This window comes from Sorex araneus, chromosome 2 (assembly GCF_027595985.1).
Source record: "Sorex araneus isolate mSorAra2 chromosome 2, mSorAra2.pri, whole genome shotgun sequence".
Classification (NCBI taxonomy): domain Eukaryota; kingdom Metazoa; phylum Chordata; class Mammalia; order Eulipotyphla; family Soricidae; genus Sorex; species Sorex araneus.
The window spans coordinates 103,825,414-103,844,899 of NC_073303.1; the positions used below are offsets into that span (position 1 = coordinate 103,825,414).

The 19,486-nt window shown below is 56.2% G+C and overlaps 1 protein-coding gene across 9 annotated transcripts in view; it reads left to right on the plus strand.

Annotated features, from left to right (window-relative positions):
* The window catches only part of MTSS1 (MTSS I-BAR domain containing 1), a 146,538-nt gene that overhangs the window by 106,189 nt on the left and 20,863 nt on the right, over window positions 1-19,486 (plus strand). For all 9 annotated transcript variants that reach the window (XM_055127069.1, XM_055127068.1, XM_055127074.1 and 6 more), the window contains exons 4-6: window positions 8,354-8,438; window positions 9,312-9,403; window positions 10,812-10,886. In XM_055127069.1, the coding sequence (XP_054983044.1) occupies window positions 8,354-8,438; window positions 9,312-9,403; window positions 10,812-10,886 (252 nt within the window). The remainder of the gene's footprint in view (window positions 1-8,353; window positions 8,439-9,311; window positions 9,404-10,811; window positions 10,887-19,486) is intronic.

The window sequence follows — 19,486 nt, forward strand, 5'->3', positions numbered from 1 at the left end:
CTTCTGTTCTTGCCTGGGACGGCAGAGCTCCATTCTCCCGGGCTTCTGTTCCGCACTCGAAGAGAGTACAATGCGGTGTTGCACATCCCTGCGTGCTGGGCTGGCGCAAGCTGGAATTCATCAGGCACTGGAAACCTGCCACGGGGGGTAGGCAGGGGGTAGGCGGGGGGGACTCCTCACGCCCCTGCTCAGCAGAGACAGACCCCGGCCTTGCGTGTCCCTATAGCCGCGGTGCTTCCCAGGGACGGGAGGAGACTCTCCCGTAGGTGCTGTGTGTGGGTCTGCGTGTTCGTGTTTATCCCCACCCCCCCTTCTGCCTTTAAAACAGCAACAGGGAGGAGGAGTAGCGGTCTCTGGGGCTGCCAGGACGGTGCCGTGCCAGCGTCGTGAGTGCCGTGTGAAGATCTGACGCTGGCAGATGGCGACGGCTGTGCGTGGTGGCGTCTCCTCTGCTCTTTGAGTTGTGTGAAGGAGCAGAGGCAGGGCTGGGGGATGGGCTGGGAACAGGGTGCAGATTCATTCCACCTCTGCAGGGGGCGCTGTGGCTGCCCCAGCCGCAGCTGACAGTTCCTGGCATTTTCTGGACGCATGGCCTCCCTGTGTCCACCACACCAGCTGCCTGGCCCTCAGTATCTCGGCCACATCCGCAGTGTTTTGAGCGGGGAAACTCCTGCATGGTGGTCCCTCCCCTGAAGCTAGGTGCTGGTTGGTGCAGGACTTAGTTTTGGAGATTCGGTGAGGAGGGGCGGGGCATTTGGTCCCAATAGTGCTCAGGGGCTATTTCTGGCTCTGTGCTACGGAGTCACCCTTTGTGTGCTCAGGGGGACTGGACATGGTGCCGAGGTCAGTAACTGGGTCTCACACACACACACACAAACACACACACACACACACACACACAGAGGGAAGTGTGCCTTATCTCCCGTACCATCTCTTCAGCCTTTTTTTTTTTTAAGATCTTGAACATTGTTTTGTTTTTTTTATCCCCCACTTTAACCCGTGGTCACTCACCAAGGGGAAGGGCCTCTCCTTGCACCGTGCAAGAAGCAACACTGTTCTTCTCTGATGCTGGTTTCCTTGACACCAAACTGTGTGTGTTGCAGGCAGCTTTCCACCACCTGATTTGCACTGGCAAACATGTTTGGAAAGTTTTCCAGTGCTCGGGGCTGACATTGATGGGTTTTGAATGCTATTCAGGGTTGGAAGGGGTCCAGTTTAGGGGTGGTCAGTGGTCTGGAGTCTGTGCCAGGAGCTTGCACTCCCCTCCCTCCCCGATACCCAAATACGCAGGACGGCCTGGACACCGCCCTCTCTCGTCCGTCCCTCGGTGTCCAAGGGTAAGAAGGCAACAGTGGTGACAGCAGAAGGGGCCTGTCTGCTAATGTCGTGCTGATCCGGAGCGACTCTGTTGACCTTTAATGAGGATGATGGGGCCCCAGCAGGGACCAGCTGCCTCTCAGGCTCCCCCTGAGGCATGCAGCAGCTTCCTGGGGTGCCATCCTCACCCCTAAAGCCCACTACATCCTTTGGACATCCATGAGGGGCCAGGGCTGCCCATGGCTCGGCATTTTTGTTTCTTCTCTTCTCCCGCGTCCTGGTGGCTTGTGGGATCATTTCCCTTGGAGGGGGCCGGAGGCGTGGCCTGGTCCATCCTGGGAGTCCTGGGAAGATGCTCTGGAGGTCCTGGAGGTGACCTGGAGTTAGAGGGGCCCCCTCGCATGTGGCCAGCCTTGATTCTGTCCCCGGCACTGTGTGGTCCCCTGAGTCCTCCTCGGTGGCCCAGGTCATGCCCAGCTCTGCAGAGCCCAAGAGCACTGTGTCCTGTGTCCTGCCTGGCCGTCCAAGAATACGCCTGTGGGGTCCCCCGCCCCCCGAGCAGCTCTTGGGGCACCCCCTCCCCAAGCGCTGCTTCCTGAGCCTCAAGCCATCGAGCCCACCACCAGCTCAGGTCCAGCTGGCTCCTGTGCAGGTGAGGCCACGTGCTCACTGATGACCCATTGTCTTGCTGGCCAGACCGGAGCGGTCACTCGATGGCCTCTGGGACTTAGCCCCCTGGCCTGAGTATTTGGGTCAAGTACGGTTTCTGTGGACTGGAGCGATTGCACACGGGTCGGGCATTTGCCTTGCACGCGGCCAACCCGGGTTGAATTCCTCCATCCCTCTCAGAGAGCCCGGCAAGCTACAGAGAGTATCCCGCCCGCATGGCAGAACCTGGAAAGCTACCCATGGCGTATTCGATATGCCAAAAACAGTAACAAGTCTCATAACGGAAAGGTTACTGGTGCACGCTCGAGCAAATCGATGAGCAACGGGATGACAGTGCTACAGTGCTACAGTTTCTGTGAGTGGGGTTAGAGCAGGGCTCACGGCTGAGCTATTCTAGGCATGAACATGGCGCTGCCCGTGACAGTTCAGCCTCACCCCATTTCAGAACAGCCAGTCCCACTCTTCAAGCTGGGAAATGGAAGGCTCTGGAACAAAACAGCAAGACTGGTCACGTGTCCCTCTCTCCTGAGGCCTCACCTTGTTTGTTGTTGTTGTTGTTGTTTGTTGTTGTCAGTATGGGGGGGGTGGTTTGGGGGGCCACACCGAGCTGTGCTCAAGGTTTGTTCCTGGCTCTGTGCTCAGGGGTCACTCTGGCGCTGCTCCGGGGCCCGCAGTGGGGATCCGGGTGGTGAGCCTGGGGTGGCCGCGTGCCATCGCTCCTGTCCCTCCGTGCTGTGTTGGAGATTCACCTGTGTGCAGAGCCGTGTGGACGGGCTGAGGGCTGGTCCCCAGGGTGGCAGATGGTGGGCACAGCTGTGCCCACTCACCCGGCCAGGATGGCAGCTGGTGCCCATCCAGGTCACCTCTGTGGCTCCTCCAGGAAGGGCTGCAGCTGGCCGGCCAGGGACGACTCTGGGGCTGAGAGCAGGGGGAGGAAGGGAGACCGTGGCAGACACAGCCACTCGTCCCCACCACTCAGAGCCTGCGACACGCGGGGAACACGGGTCCCGAGCGTTGCGTCACGAACACAAGCAGATCCAGGCCTGGGGCCGCTCAGTCTGTTTCCTCCGAGATCTCGACCTACACCTCGCGAGGGGCAGCCCAGACTCAGGTGGGCCCCCCAGCCCCCCTCAGCGGTACAGACCACTGTCACGTCCCCATCAGGCTTGTCTCAAGTCTTGGGAATAGTGGTGTGAAAATCAGTCATTTATATTACCGTCATTATTTTTTATTCAGCCACCGTGAGATACAGGCTTACCAAGCTGATCATTGCCGGGTGTCAGTCACACAGTGTTCCAGCACCCATCCCTCCACCCATGTACATTTCCCAGCACCGGTGTCCCCAGGTCCCCTCCCTCCGCCCCCCACCTGTCTCTGTGGCAGGCACCTCCTCTCTCCCCGTTTACCTGTTTTCAGCACTCAGTTCTTACCCAGAGTGATCATTTCCAACTGTCTCTGTCACAGTGGCCCCGTCTCCACCCCAGCTGCCTTCTCCCCCAGCATCTGAGGCTGGCGTCCGAGACTTGGTCATTTTCTGCAGACAAAGCAGCGTGTTTTGAAAGATGAAGGTCGCGGAGCGATTTGCTCCCTCTCCCTGTCGGCATGGTGGGGCAGCCGTGGGAGAATAGACACCACAGCAGGAGCCATGCATTGTTTGTGGGACACACGTGGGAAGTGAGGGGTGATGCACGTGGGACGTGACGGAGCTACAGAAGCCCACGAAACAGCTCTGTGACTATGTCTCTCACGGTGACCCAATTGGGGAAAAAAGAACACACGGTGCCAGTGCAAGCAGCCGCCTTGCGGAAGATGCCTCCTGGTGAGCTACTCCGTAGGAGTTCCTGTGCTCACAGAAGTGGGTGGCTTGCTTCAGTGACCACGTGTCATCCACGTAGTGCTCCCTGTAGTGCTCCCAACCACACCCAGTGGCTCAATGCTGGGCCTGCGGACCCTGGGGGTGGTAGGGACCACTTGGAGACCTTTTGGTTCCAGGTCCAAACTTGGAGGCCGATACATGCAAAGCACCCCCTCTCCCGCCCCTTCTCTACATCTGTGTGTGGTGGAGTAGACGGGGTGGGCTTGGGGCCAAATCCAGCAGTGCTCAGGACTTACTCCTGGCCCTGCTCATGGATCATGCCTGGCAGTGCTCAGGAGTTAAAGCAGGTTTAGCTGCATGCAAAGCAAGTGCCTTTTTTTTTTTTTAAATGGGGGAAGAGGTAATACCAGCTGTACTCTGGGCTTATTCCCGGCTCTGTGCGCAGGGACCTCCCCTGGTGGTGCTTGGGAGACAGCAGACCATGTGCAGATTGAACATCAGTAACACGCAAGGCAAGCACCTTCACCCTTCACTGTTCTCTTCCACTTAAATACACCAGTTTTGAAGATAGACGAAGGGGCCGCAAGCCAAGGAATGCATGCTACCTCTAGAAACTAGAAAGGGCAGGGAAATGTCCCTAGAGCTTTCAGAGGGAACACAGCCCTCTCGCCACGTGGCGAGACTGATTTAGGAGCCTTCTGACTCCCAGAGCTAAGTGTCGAGAACTGCTTTAGGCCACTAGGTTCGAAGTTGTTGGCTAGTGGAGTAGCAACAGGAAACGAAGATCCAGCTTCTCCGCTGGCTTTGAATCTGCAGACTGCTTCAGAGACCCTGGGAATCTCCGCTCCTCTTGAGGTTTCTGTAACATGCATATAGAAGGTACGCTGGAATTTACGGATAAACCCAAACACACACTCAATTCCCAGGGTCACCTTTGGGAATAGCCACCATGGAGCTTTGTTCTCAGAGGGGCCAAGGCACCTCCGGACCCCCGCGCCGGTGCGTGCAGCTCACAGGCACGACACGATCTTGTCCTCACAAACTATCCGCTGGATCTCGTCCTTGTTCTCCCTGTCGGGTCAAAGCGCGTCCATCCAGGTGTTCACCCTCTCTCTGCGTCTAAGGCCTCTTTTGCTCCGGAGCCTTTTCAGACCTGCTGATCTTGTTAGTTTCTAAGTTGTGGCAAAGGTCGGGGAGGGCTTCAGGGCTTGGTAAGCACATCCACAGTTAGGGCTACTTTAGGGTGTCCCTTGTTGCTGAGTTCAGCGCTGATTCTTAGGGAGGGGTCCCTGGGTCCTGGGGGAAGTTGTCTGCCCGGCCCCTCCCTTCCTATGACAGAACCAGTGCTGTGGGGAGCTTTTCTCTGCGACTCCTATTTCCTCCTTCCCAGGCCTTCTGTGCCAGCGGGCATGTTGGCCCGCCTGGGCCAATGCCCAGTGGCACTCACAGGCAGGGCCCGGTGGCCCAGCAAAACCTGCAATAAGGGGTGGGTGAGTAACCATTGTTGGAATGTTCTAGGCTCTTGGGTCTGCCCATCCTCATCTCCTTTTGCCGAAGCACTATAGGCTGAGTGCGTTGACTCGGAAGGTTCAGCCTAGGCTGGAATGCCACTGACAGGGTGACCTCAGGTTAATTAGGGAGGCAGTTTTCTTACCTCTGAAATAGCGGGTGGTAGGGGCCGGAGCAATAGAACAGCGGGCAGGGCATTTGCCTTGCACGTGGCCCACCCAGGTTCAATCCCAGCATCCCAATGAGCACTGCCAGGAGTAATTTCTGAGTGCAGAGCCAGGAGTACCTCCTGAGCATTGCCAGGTGTGTGACCCCAAAAGCCAAATAAATAAGGGTGGTTGGATGTGGAGAGGCGGCTCCACAGGCCAGTGTGCAGGAGTCCAGGCTCCAGTCTGGTCCCTGAGCACTGATCAGGGAGCAGGCCCTGCGTTCTGCTGGGTGTGGAGCTGCCTCTGAATAAATTCAACGAGGAGGCTGAGCTTCCCAGCAGAGCTGGGCCTGGTGCAGTGCTCACAGGAGCCCCTGTGTTCTCCCTGAGCTCTGCAGACAGCTTTCCTTTCTGTCTCCCTCCCTGCCTGGGGCTGCCCACCCCCCTTCTGTGTTGTGTCTCAACCCTCCGCCTGTCTGTGGGGCTTTCTTACCAGCATTACTGTTGTCAACCATTTCGAGACGTGCCCTCCTAGGTCAGGATTTGCTCTCATGTTTAATCCTCAGGTTAAATTTCTGGGAGCCGCAGTGGCTGGGTCAGAGCCCGTCCAGGGCTTAAAGGGGGTTTTGTTTGTTTGTTTTTCCCTTTTGCATAGGCTGCCTCGTTTTCTCCAGAAACTTAAGCGTTTTCACTCCTCCCAGCAGCGAGTGCCTGTGCCAGTTTCCTTGTGTGGCCAGGTTATTAACTTTTAATCAAATGAACGCCCAGGAAAAGGAGGAGATATTTCCCTGGAGATCAAGTGTTCCTTCGTGCCTCCAAGCAATAAAAGCGAACGAGACCCCGAAGAGGGCCCAGAAGGGCCTCCGCGCGCGTGAGCACAGCGCCCCCTGCTGTCTGGCTTGGGGAGCTGCGTGAGCGGTGGTGGTGGCCCCTGAGGCCAACCACAGAGGAACAAAGGGGCAGATTTTCCACCAATACTTTTGGCTGTAGACAGAGTCAGCCTGAGCTGACCTCCGGTGCTTGCTCAGGTTTAAAATTTTATTTTTAGATAGCTGTGCTTCTCAACTGGGGAAGATTTCGTGGTGACATTTTGGGATGTTGGAAATTGGGGGCTGCCAACCGAATTTTATTTAATTGATTTATTTCCAGTTTGGGGGCCACACCCGGAGAAGATCAGGGGTTATTCCTGCACTCAGAAATTACGTCTGGCAGTAACTCAGGGACCATATGAGGTGCCGGAGGTCTGATCCAGGTTGGCCTCGTGCAAGGCAAGCGCCCTGCCCGCTGCACTATCTCTCGGCCTTTGCTCCTGAATTTTAGTGGATGGCTGTGGAACAGAGTCACCGGGACCCTCGGCTGAGAGTTTCGAGTTGAGAGCCCCAGTTTAAAAGGATCAGGGGAATCGCTCTGAGCTGGCATCACTTCATAGCCGCACATTCGAGTCTATTTGAAATAAATACACTTGCATATGAGATATGCTTTCTATGTCAATGCTACTAAAGAATAAAATGTAAAATATAAGTTAGGAATGTAAATATAGAAATAACTGATTTTGGGGGGTGGGGTGGGGGCTCGCCTGGCGGTGCTCAGGGCTTACTCTTGGTTCTGCACTCAGGGATGACTCCTGGTGGGGTCACGGGACCATGGGGGACACTGACTGGTGATTGGACCTGGGCTGGCCCCATGAAGGGCAAATGACGTACCCACTATACCATAGGTCTGGCCCCAGAAATAACTGATTTCTTAGGGAAGACTCAAAAGCTGTATTATAGAACAAAATAGGGAACGTGTGGAATTACACAGCATCTATTGGCATTTCAGGAGGGAAAACAGAGGGACGGATAGTCATGTCACCAGGGCTGATAAGGGAGGGAATCTTTTTTCCTATTAGCCTGACTGGGTTCAACCTGCCATACATTCCTGTGGCTTTCCCGTGAAGGCCTGTGTGTTAAATATAGCGCTTACTCTGACCGTCGCCCTGTTTTCATTGCATGTGTGCTGTGTTTTCTAAAGCTCCGGGCAGAATTACCAGCTGTGGTTGCAGTTTGCTCCTCCCTCCCCCATGCCCGTGTTCATGCTGACTCAAGTGTTGTTTCCACGAGGGGGAAGGAAGGGGACTTCAGAAATAATCTTCGAGAAGGGTGTGCCGCAGAGGGAGAAGCATGACAGGAATTTCGGGGAAAGATCAGACTGAATTGCAACTCACTTGGACATTTGCTGAGTTTGAAGATCTCCTTCACTGTTACCCGAGTCCTGAGAAAGATTTCCTTCTTTCATTTGGCTTTTGTCTTGGCTAGTCCCAGAATGCCTTGTGTTCCAGGCTGTGTGCTTTGCAACAACTTGCTCGAGAGACCTTTTCAGCTGATCTAAATAATGCAAAGAGGATTATTGTGTAAGAGGGAGAATGTAGGAGATAACTCTTTGCTCCTCTTTCTTGGGCAGTGTCTTTCAGATCCCTGGGCATAATCTAGCAGCATGCTATAAAATCAATTCCTTGTTGTCTCCATAGCATTGAAATCACAAAGGGTTATCACACCTAGCCAAGGTAGCTTTGAAGATTTAGTGAATATGTGGAGTTCCATCCTCTCTCTCTCTTTTTCTCTCTTTCTCTGTACCTCTCTATCTCTCTATCGCTAGGCAGTGACATGGGTTTTAAAACATGGTAACATTTAGTGGTGCTCAGGGCTTGCTCCTAGCTCTGCACTCAGGGATCACCCCTGGCAGTGTTCAGGGTGCCAAGAATTGAGCCCCGGTCAGCCCTGAGCCAGGTGGAAGCCGTCCCCGCTGTGCTGTCTCTCTGGCCGTGGTTCCTTAGATCCTTCCGTTCTCGTTCTCAGGGCTCGTCGCGTCCGGCTGGTGCCCTGCTCCTCACTGTGTCCTCTCTTGCTTTTCAGGCGGCACCCGGGAGATCGGCTCTGCCCTGACCAGGATGTGCATGAGGCACCGAAGCATAGAGGCCAAGCTGAGGCAGTTCTCCAGGTGAGACCCCGTTTCGGCCTGGGAGAGTCAGTCACCCCCACGGGTACTGATTTCCGTTCGTGTAGCCTTTAAACCCCTGCCACCTGGAGCTCGGGGCAGTGGCCCCGTGGGCCAGCAGAGTGACCATCCTCTGGTGCCGTCCCACAGGGATGCTGAGAACCTCGGGTCCTACTGCTTTGGCTCCAGCCTGGCCACGCGGGCCAGGTGCTGGTCTGCAGGTGCGGAAAGGTTCAAGAGACACTGCGCTCGATAGTACCATGTGTAGAACACTTCCTTTCGGTTGGCACCACCCCAGGGGGTGCCCTGAGCGCAGAGCAGGAGTACGCCCGAGCCCCGCTAGCTGTGACGGAAAGAGACAAACAGCAGCAACCCGAAGGTCTAAAGAATGCTGGGTTAGGGGCTGGAGTGGTAGCACAGCGGGGAGGGCGTTTGCCTTGCATGCGGGGCATCCCAGATGGTCCCCGAGCACTGCCGGGAGTAATTCCTGAGTGCATGTGCCAGGAGTGACCCCTGTGCATCACCAAAAAGCCAAAAAAAAAAAAAAAACAACAACGGGTTAAGTGCGCCTGCTTTACCTACAGGCCTGGGTTCGCTCCTTCCTCGCACCCCTTTCCCGAGCATTGTTGGATGTGGCCCCCGAGACACAGTCCTGATAGCCTGTCATTGGTCCCCTCACCTGTGTGTGCCAGAGCCTGGGCTGCCCTGCCCCGTGGACTCTGCCTTCCCTGTGCTCCCGGTGCCGTCCGCCAAGGCCCTGGCCAAGCACGCTCCTGTCGGGGCGTCACGTGAGCCCCACTCCCCTGGGACCCCGCTTCCCACCGTCCTCCCGCCAGGCTCACTCTCATGTCTCCTTTGCTTTCCCTTTCGTTGAAGTGCCCTGATCGATTGCCTGATAAACCCACTTCAAGAACAGATGGAAGAGTGGAAGAAAGTGGCCAACCAGCTGGATAAAGACCACGCGAAAGGTGGGGTGTCAGGGCGGGGCCGTGTCTCGGGGGCTGGCGCCGGGGCTGGGTGTGTAGGTGTCGGAAAAGGAGGGTCCTGGGGTTTCCCGGGGGCGGACTGAATTGGGAGCAGGAGAACCCAGGTCAGCCGCCAAGAGCCCGAGGGCCTCCTGGCGTGGACGTGGACCTGCTGCTCCAAAGCCTGGTGTCCCTGTGTATCCCACACAGAGGTGACGGGACTTGAGTCACCCCCAGCCAGCGGCTCTCGGGTTGCGCGGGGTCTGGGGGGCTGTGAAGAGGCGCCACGCTGTCTCCTAGGCCAGGAGCTGGGGTGGCAGCTGCAGGGTCGGCTGCAGTCTGCAGGAAGGGCTGTGGGCAGAGCTGGAGACAGGATCGGCCGGAGGGGGCTTCCAGGAGCCGAGCAGGGCGAGCCCTGGGGGCTTCCGCCCAGGGCGAGGGGGGGCTCCGTCGGGCACAGCTTGCACGTGAGCTGGCACGTAGGGGGCGCACTTCGGGTCTTCATGCCAAGCAAGACTCACAGTCGGACGAGGCAGGTGAGTGAGCGAGCAGACGAGCGTGCCCTGGACCTGGTGAGTGCAGGCACAGGGCGGGCTGTGTGGCCCCCAGTGTGCCGCCCGGCACCAGAGGGGACGTCAGTGGCAAAAATCGAGCGCCTGCTCCGCGCAGGGTGACCCCAGCCCTCCCACTTTCTAGGAGGGCCGTAGCTGCACAGCCCAGGGAAGCAGACAAGCGAGAGAGGCTCGTCGGGAGCCAGATGTGAAGGTCCCCCGGGGAGGTGTGGCTGGGGCAGCCGCTGCCGCCCATGGCGCGAGTGGGCAGTGTCAGGCTGGACGCTGCAGGGAGGAGGGATGTGGTCACGGGCATCGTGCGCCCGCAGCTGCGGTTCCTTCCCAGGAGCCCAGAGCTTCGCCTGGGCGTGAGCAGCAGAGTGAGGCGGGAGAACTTCCCACCCACAGCCCCCATCCCCGTGTGCCCACGAAATTGTTTTTCCTCTTCCCCGAGTTCCCTGGTTTCTGGGTTGCACCTTCTAGCTGACATCGTGCCGCCTGGCTCCTTGGTTGAGCTTGGCGAGGTGGGGCGGGGGCTTGGGGAGAGAGGATTGGGGAAGCATTCCCAAGGCCCTGGCGTGAGTGCTCACTTGAGACAGTGCCTTTTCGGTCCACTCGTCCCCAGTCGACAGCTCGGCTCCCTCCGAGCTGGCATGGGCGCGTCTCCAGGAAAGGCTGCAGCTGCGCATGGGGGTCCTGTGTCATACCACACTGGCCAGAGGCCGCCTCGGTGGTTCGCCGAGACAATGCCCCGGGGCACGGCAGGGTTCCTGGGGTTCTAAGGAGCGGCCGGGCAGCCCCTGGACTCGGGTCTGTGGAGCAGCGTGCTAACACACCATCCCGTCTCTGCTTTCACCTAGAGTACAAGAAAGCGCGCCAGGAGATAAAAAAGAAGTCGTCGGATACCCTGAAACTGCAGAAGAAGGCGAAGAAAGGTAACTGCCCCTGCCACCGTCCCTAGGGTCACTTTGGGGAGAGGCCCTCGGGCTGCGTTTGCCCGGCTGACCACAGCTCCTGGGTGCCATCGGCCCAGCAGTTCTCGTGACCCTGAGGCCTCAGCCAAGAGGGGCTGGGCCCCTCGCTCCCCGCACCTCTGTCTCCCATGTTGGAGTTTCTCTGTTGTGCACCGAAATTAAACCCCTATGTTTCTAGGAAGCTGGCGGGGGTGGCAGGGGGAGCATAAAAGGCTGCTATGCATATGCCGTCTCAAGACTGTTACAGAGATGAGGCATTTTCTCCCCATCCCCCACAGCCCGTAGTCTCTGCACCCCTTGGTTAAGGCTGAGAGGGGGAAGGGTCTGTGAGGGAGACATTGCTGGGCACGGGAGGGCTGGGGGTTTTTAAGGAAAACTAGACTTCCCTGCTGTCATCGTTCCCACACCAGTTCGTGGGCACCTTTGCTTTCCCGGTTGCCGAGCCTCGACTTTGCAGGCATGTATGGTAGCGTTTCACTGAGACCTAAAACTTACGAGTGACTTTTGGCCTGGAGGAGTGACTTTCCTTTGAGACTGTTCTTCCTGATTAGTTTATGAAAATTACAGAAAAAAAAAAGGTTTTAAATTTGATTTGATTTTTAACTTTTTTTTACTGATTGAGGCTCTGGGGTTTACCATCCTGTGAATGGTGGTTTCCCGTGCACATAGCTCCAACACCACACCCAAGTTATGTCTTTCTTGAGGGAAGGTTTAAGGGTGGTGGGATGGGTGTTGGAAGACTGAATGCCCGTAACAAATCATCATGAAAACCTTTGTAAACCAGTGTTTTTTATATAAAGTGTGAGGGGGGAATTTACATCCGTAGGCCTTAACCTATTCCATGGAGACTCAAAAAAAGGGCATCTCACTCTTTAATGAGCTGCATCGCCACAGGTAAATGTTTTATTAACAATCCGACTGTGCAGTGGGTTCTCGGTTAGTATTTGTTTAAGTAGAGTTCGTTCTTCAAACCAAGCTTCCTCTTCTCCCGGGTAGGTGTTGCTTGTGTGAATAAAAAGAAAGTTCAGTTGAAGAGCTGAATAGGTTTGATGAAAGGAAGGTGGGTGGGAACAAGACAGAGTTGTTGGGTATTGACATTTATTTAAAAAAAAAAAAAAGTCATCACTTCCTCTACTTTTACAGATGCCTTTTGAGATAAATTTCTACCCAGAATTCCTGACATGGCCCTGGTACCCTCCTACCCCTCCGCCATCAGCAGCACCAGGGTTGGGCCTGGACTGCCCCTGCCCCCCCACCCAACCCAGCACTGCCTGGAGTACTTTCCCCCTTCCTCCCCCCACACCCCAAACAGGAAAAAAATAGAATTTTCGCCCCTGACCAGATTGTGTTCGCATCAGCCTGCCTCATTTGTTTTGGAGTCTTGCTGCTTCTTGGGTTTCTGCTCTAAGTAGGGTGCCCCGAAGCCAGTGTTTGTGACCAGCTAGATTTTTTTTTGTGAATCTCTGAGTGACCGTTCATGACCAAATGTTGACCGCATCCTTCCCACTGGGAAGGACCAGGACCTGTGGGCTGGTCAGAGCAGGGGACGGAGCCCCGCATAACTGACCCTTGGCAGATGTAAGACAGGAGAGATGAGTGGGGTCTGGGGGGGAGGCCCAGGACCCTGGGAAGGAGGACCCAGAACGAGGGTCTGTTTTCCCTTTGCTGCTGCAGAGTTCTCTCTCTCTCGGCCATGGTGAGCATCGTTTCATCTGAACTCTGCACGGAGGCTGCAGCAGTCACGCCTGTCGCTCAGAGGGAGGGTCCAGTGAGCTAGGCTGGACTGACGGGCTGGACCAAGTGGGGAGGCAGCGCCGGGAGTTTGATTTCGGTGTGACATGAAGGATGGTTTGGCCATTAGACGTGGCCGGCGCTGGCTCTGGCAGGCTAGGAAAGGGAGACGAGCCCCGTGCAGGCCCTGCCAGAAAGACTCAGCACGTGGGGTGCTGGGCGCGGTGCACAGGAGGACAGCTGCTGGCCCTGGGACTTGAGTGTTGGGCCTTCAGCAGGCGTCAGAGGCTGGCGAGAGGTTTCCGAAGCATCTGTTCAAGGCCACACTGCATTCTATCCCGACACGGGGCTCGTGGCTGTATGCTAGGACCACAAGCCAAGTCACGTCAGTCGCTAGGAATATTCCAGATGATTTTATGGTTCCTTTGGGATTCAGTCAGAAAATATTTTCTTTTCCTTCCAAAAAAAGTTTTTCCCTCCAAATGCACGTGCTTCTTTTTTTACTAAACAAAACAAAACACATATTGTGGGACCTGAGTGATAATACAGCGCGTGTCTGCGTTGCATGTGGCCAGCCTGGGGTCAGTCCCCGGCTTCTCATATGGTTTCCAGAGCAGGAGGAAGCCCTGAGCGTCTCCGGGTATGGCCCCCAAACCAAAATAAATAAAACCGTGTGCTTGCATTTGTGTATTTCTGCAGTGAGTGGAGGTTTCTAGAGGGAGCCAGGACCCCACTGAGGCAGGGACCGTTTGAAGGTTCTCCTCCAGAACACGTGCCACTTGAGGCTGGCCTAGGAGTCGCCAGTGAAGGGCTGTGAAGGAATCGGGCCTGTCGCTGAGGCCCTCTTTCTGCTGGAGCACCTCTCCAGAGGCATCTGCTTTTTGGGGGGCGGGGGGGTGGCAGTTTGGGGGGCTGTGCCCACCAGGTGCCCGCTGGCTCCTCCGGGCCTCTGAGAGGACCTTGCTTGCATAGCGTGTGCTCAGCCCCTGCGTGCTCGGCCGCGTGAGTGGGTGGCTTTCCTGGCCGCTTGGCTGGCCCCCAGAACACATTAGAAAGTCCTGTGAAATTGCCACCCTGGGTGATGGTGGACACGTGCCTTGGAGACATTTGTTTTTGTCCTGCCGGGACTGAATCCCTTTCACTGTGTTTGCAGATGACCAGGCAGCTTTCTGCGTTACTGTTTTTCCCCAAACAGTGATTGTTGCTCTAAAAACTCTCGCCCTCCTCCTTTCCCGCGGCCTGTGTGCTTTGCAGGCCCGTGCCTCGAGGAGCAGGAGCATACAGGGTGGCACTTTGGAGTGTGGCTCGCTTACCTTGGTCTCTGCAGAGACCACCTCTTGCCCCGTGACACCTTTGAGGCCTTGTGACTGTAATCCAGTGGGAGGTCATTCCAGACCCCTAAAGGAGTTTACACCTAGTTACGACCAGAAGAACTCATAAGTGACATTTTTTTGTTGTTGTTCTTTGATTTTTGCCCCCATGTCATTTTTCAGCAGCTGGTGTGTGTTTGAGGCGGGCATCCCGGATGCTGAGGGGAGGCGTGCAGAGGGCAGGGAGCAGGGATCTCGGGATGGGGCATATGTTCACCATCAATTCCAGCCTGGTCTCCGGGAGAAGGGGGAACGGGGTGGTCGCTGCACCCAGCGCCCCAGGGCCATCCTGAAGGTCAGTCAGCTCTGGGTTCCCTGGAGGTGGCCAAAACCCAGCTGCGGTGGTCAGAGAACTGGCCCGGGACTTTTCTCACCTTGCAGGACAGAATCAGCAATGAACGTCCTCTGTTATGTAAAGTCAAAAATCAGTATGGGGGGCTGGAGTGATAGCACAGCGGGTAGTGCGTTTGCTTTGCATACGGTTGACCCGGGTTTGATTCCCAGCATCCCATATAGTCCCCTGAGCACCTCCAGGAGTAATTCCTGAGTGCAAAGCCAGGAGTATCCCCTGAGCATCGCCAGGCGTGACCCAAAAAGCAAAAGCAAAAAAAAATCAGTATGGGAAGCCTTCCTTTTTAATCTGAATCATAAGTGAAAGTTTATCAGGAACGAGAGAGAGGGAGAGGGAGAAAGAGGGGAGGGAGAGGGGGAGAGAAGAGAGAGAGAGATTGATTTTGATTTTGATATGTGAGCCTGACATTTAAATAGTCTATTATTTCCCCCGGAGGCGACAGAGCTAATAACTATAAACCCAACAAACAAGACTCCCCTGAGTTCCCCCCTGATGTGCTGTGTGCTGTTGCACTGACATGTTCCTGTCTTCGCTTCCCCCGCTGGAAACTTGCTTTCCTTGGTGTCCCAAAGTGCTTGTCTGGTTGCCATAAATCACACTTAAAAGGTTTCCTCATTCAGGCATTGCACTCAGCGTCTTAGGAGGCATTTTTCACTCCTCCTCCTAGGAACCTTGCTGTATTCTTGACGGGGGAGGGTTGCTCAAGAATAGTGAACTTGAGCGTCCGCTGGGAAGGGAGGCGAGTTAGCTTCACGGGGAGGGTGTCGCGGTCACAGCGGCTCCTGGCGGACCTGGGTGCCATCGGGCTGATACTAAAGTCAGTGTTGGGGACGAGGGGATAGTCTTACAGGTAAGGCGCCTGACTTGCACACAGCTGACCTGGGCTTGATCCCGGGCACCCCATATGGTCCCCCCGAGCTTGGCCAGGAGTGATCCCTGAGCACAGAGCCCCGAGAAAGCCCTGAGCACCACTGGCTGTGGCCCCAAACAAAAAACCGAAACAAAGGAAATGAGTGTTGGGGCCGGGGGGATAATGGAGTAAGGGGGGGGGGGCTCGTGCCTTGCCTGCACCTGGGTTTGATCCCGGCACCCCGTGACCTCCTGAGCTCACATCACTGGCTACGCCCAGGAGATGCCCGAGCACCACCGAGGGGGTCTGGGCCCTCCTCCCGAGCAATATGGCATCCTTGGGCCGGTGGAGAATTGCTGGGAGGGGTCCTGGGTCCCCTGAGCCCCACTTAGGGGCCCCCCGGGCGTCCGAGGCAAGCCCTGGAGGGAAGGGAAGCCTGCTGCGGAATACAGTTTGACTTTGTTTTCCTTTTTGTGTCAATTGTGTATCCTGAACTTTCTCCCCGCGTGCCCCCCGCCAGTGGACACTGTTGGTAAGTCTGCCGCGCCCCCTCTCTGCTGGCTGGTCCCCGTGTGGGCCCGGCCGCGGGCTTTCCAGGGTGGTCCAGACCTCTGCCAGCTGCCTGGTTTCCTCCCAGCTCTGAACAATCAGTTGAGCCTCCTTAATCTTCCCCAGCTTGAAGAAAATTGCGTGTTCCAATCACTTCCTCTCTTTGATGTGTGGTTCTTTCAAAGGGCCCAGTGTCCCCTTCTGAGATCCTTCTTCTCCTCATACTCCGGCCTTGGAGTCCGGGAAAGGAGATCCCCTCCTTCCCGTAGGAAATCGTTTCGTGTACGAACATACGTGCTTAAGAACATAGATTTGTGTTGGAGAAAAACGTGAAGCGCTGCACTGATTAATGCCTGGAAAATGATCCCCCCAATGAGCTCTGATTCTATGAAGCACCTGAAACATCTGTTCCGTGGCCACCGGCTTCCCCCGCCCCCACCCTGCGCCCCTCTCTCTCCTTCTCAAAACCAATCACGGATGTTGAGAGTAAATCTTGCCAGGCGTGCTTGTGAAATGTTTCTTGTCAGAGGAATCAGACCTTCCAATCATCAGTGATTCTTCTTACCCAATGTCAGACCTCCTCCTGTGAGTGATTCCGTGGCTTCGGGGGGTCTCGCGCTGTCCCTGCGGGAGGGGGCTGGCTGTGGGGCGGGCCCTGTGCTCTCTCCGCCTGAGAGTCCCCCCTGTTCTCAGTGTTCCCTCCGAACAGCTCCGAGGAGGACTTGGTATTGGACTGTCATCCACAGCGAACCCCAGTGACAAGGTCTCCTTCAACAGGTGGGACCAGGATGCCCGATGTCCCGGGGGAGGGAGTGCCCAGCAGTGCCCCTGCGTCCCCCCCAGGGGGACCGTGGGGTGGTTTCCCTTGACTTTAGAAACAGTGCTCCTTTCCGGCCCTCAGAGTTGAGATTTTAAGCAGTAGGTACATTTTCTTCTTCTTTTGCTTTTTGGGTCACACCAGGCGATGCACAGGGGTGACTCCTGGCTCATGCACTCAGGAATTACTCCTGGTGGTGCTCGGGGGACCATATGGGGTGCTGGGAATTGAACTCGGGTCGGCTACATGCAAGGCAAACACTCAACCTGCTGTGCTATTGATCCAGCCCCCTCCCGCTTTTTTTTTTCTTTTTTAATTTGTTTTGGTGTTTTTGTTTTTGGACCACGCCTGGCGGTGCTCAGGACTGACTCCTGGCTCAGGAATCACTCTCGGCAGTGCTCGAGGACCATATGGTTCATCCCTGGCACCAGAAGTTGAACACAGAGCCAGGAGTCAGCCCTGTACACCGCTGGGTGTGGCCCCCCCAAATACAAAGCACCGTGATACTGGGTCCTCCGTCCCTCTCCCACTCTGGAAGGCAGGTAAGACCCAGCCATACTTTCAGCTGCTCACGGGAATTCACCGTCTTCACGTCATTCGGGGACTTCCAGGACACCCCCATGTAGCCACCTCCACACTCTCACTTGCATCGCCCCACAAAGAGGTCTGGCTTTTTCTTTTTTTCCTAATTTTGTTTTTGTGGTTTTGTTTTGGGGCCACATTTGGCAGTGCTCAGGGTTTATTCCGAGCTCTGCACTCAGGAATCACTCCTGGCGGTGCTGGGGGGACCACCGGGGGTGCTGGAGATCAAACTTGGGTGGGCTGCGTGCAAGGCGAGTGCCCGCCCTGCTGTGCGTGGCCCCTGCCCCAGGCTGCGCATTCTCTGATACACTTTCCTCCCAGCTCCCCTCCTTCCACCCCTGCAAACAGCTCGTTTGCCTTCTGCCTCAATGGGCATGTCTCATCTGGACACATCCAGTGAAGGGCACCATGGGCCTGCGGCCTGGCAGGACTCGGTCTCGGGGCATTTTATTTGTCTTTAGCCTGGGGACGAGGCTGAGAAGCTGTGACGCTGGGGCAGCTGGGCTCGCAGCTAAACCCACAGTCCCGCATGGGCCGGCGCTGAGAACCTGGGGCCCAGAGGCAGGAGAGGCGGATTTGAATCCTTCATCGACTTGTTTAATTTTTCTTTTTTTTCTCTTTTCACATTTTAAATTGTTTTTGAACCTGCACGTCTGTATGACAGTCGTGTCTCATGGCCATTAAGAAGTTCTGATTTAGCAGCTTAGGAGATGGTGCAGAGGACCAGAGCACAGGCCTGGCCTGCAGGGGACACGGGGTCGAGCCTCCACGCTGCTGCCAGCTACCCAGCACCACCAGGGGTGGCGCCTCAACCTTACAAAAACAAGTTCTGTTTCAAACGGGGAAAGAACCCAAAAAACATGTGTGGAACTTACATCTCTCTTTTGCTCTGGTTAGCCCTTGGGCACCACCAGACACTAAGTAAGTAAATAGAACTTTATATACCATATATATATATATGTAAGTGCTGAGCGCTGCTGGCTCCCCCAAACAATCACTGTCACTGTCATCCGTTGCTCATCGATTTGTTCGAGCGGGCACCAGTAACGTCTCTCTCATTGTGAGACTCATTGTTACTGTCTTTGGCATATTGAATACGCCACGGGTAACTTGCCAGGCTCTGCCGGGCGGGCCGATACTCTCAGTAGCTTGCCGGGCTCTCTGAGAGGGGCGGAGGAATCGAACACGGGTCGGCAGTGTGAAAGGTGAACGCCCAACTGCTGTGCTATTGCTCCAGCCCCCAAATAATAACAAGAACAAAAGAAGCAGTAAGCTCTGAGCGCTCAGTTCCACTCATCGCAAACATCTCCTCTATAAGATCACACACACACACACACACACACACACGCACACAACACACAACACACAAAAAAACCCCACTCTTCCCCCTTGAACCCTGGCTCTCAGCGTAAGCTACGGCCAGGACTGAAGGCATTTCCCACTCAGTAAAAAAGTGTTCTGAGCCGGGCGGGTGCCGCTGCTTCTGGAGAAATTTAAACTTGGAAGATGTGAGCAAAGCAGTTCCTCTCCGCGGGGAGCTCAGCGCTGAGGGGACTGAGCCAGGGCGGCGAGGAGACCCTCCGGGCTGGGGGTGGGGACTGGGCAGTGAGGAAGATGGAAAGCGTCGGCTCAGGGGGAGCCCAGAGCCCCAGTCCAGGGGGCTGTGTTTCAGAGTGAGTGCTCCTAGAGCACCCGTGGGGACCCCCTGGGAGGGGCGAGGACTCACGGCCCACCCCGGCAGAGTGGATGCATGTTAGAAGCACTGTGAGGGCTGAGGAGAGGGTCCGGGCACCCCTGTGTGTCACCTCCACACTCTGACTTGCATCACCCCAAGAGGAGGCCTTGCATTTCTTTCTTGTTTTATTTATTTTTTAATTTGTTTTGTTGTTTCTGTTTTGGGGCCACACCTGGCGGTGCTCAGGGGTCACTTCTGGTGGTGCTCAGGGGACCTTACGGGGTGCGGTTGACCCCGGTTTGGCCCCGGCACTACCAGGAGGGATCCCTGGACACAGAGCCAGGAGTCAGCCCTGGACACCACTGCGTGTGGCCCCCAAACACAGAGCACTGTGACCCTCGACCCTCCTGCTCGGACCCCACCATGGACGGAGCTGGCCCGCCATTCCCTTCCTTCCGTGCTGGGAAGATCCCTTGTGCCAGACCTGCGTCTACCCGCCCCCCCCACCTCCGAACCCTGGCATTCCCGCAGGTTTCATCTGCACTTAGAGGACAGACAGGCCCCATCTCTGCCCCCTCCCTGTGACGCAGTGTCGCCTTGCCTCAGTGGTGAACCGTCAGGCCTCGGTCCCCGCC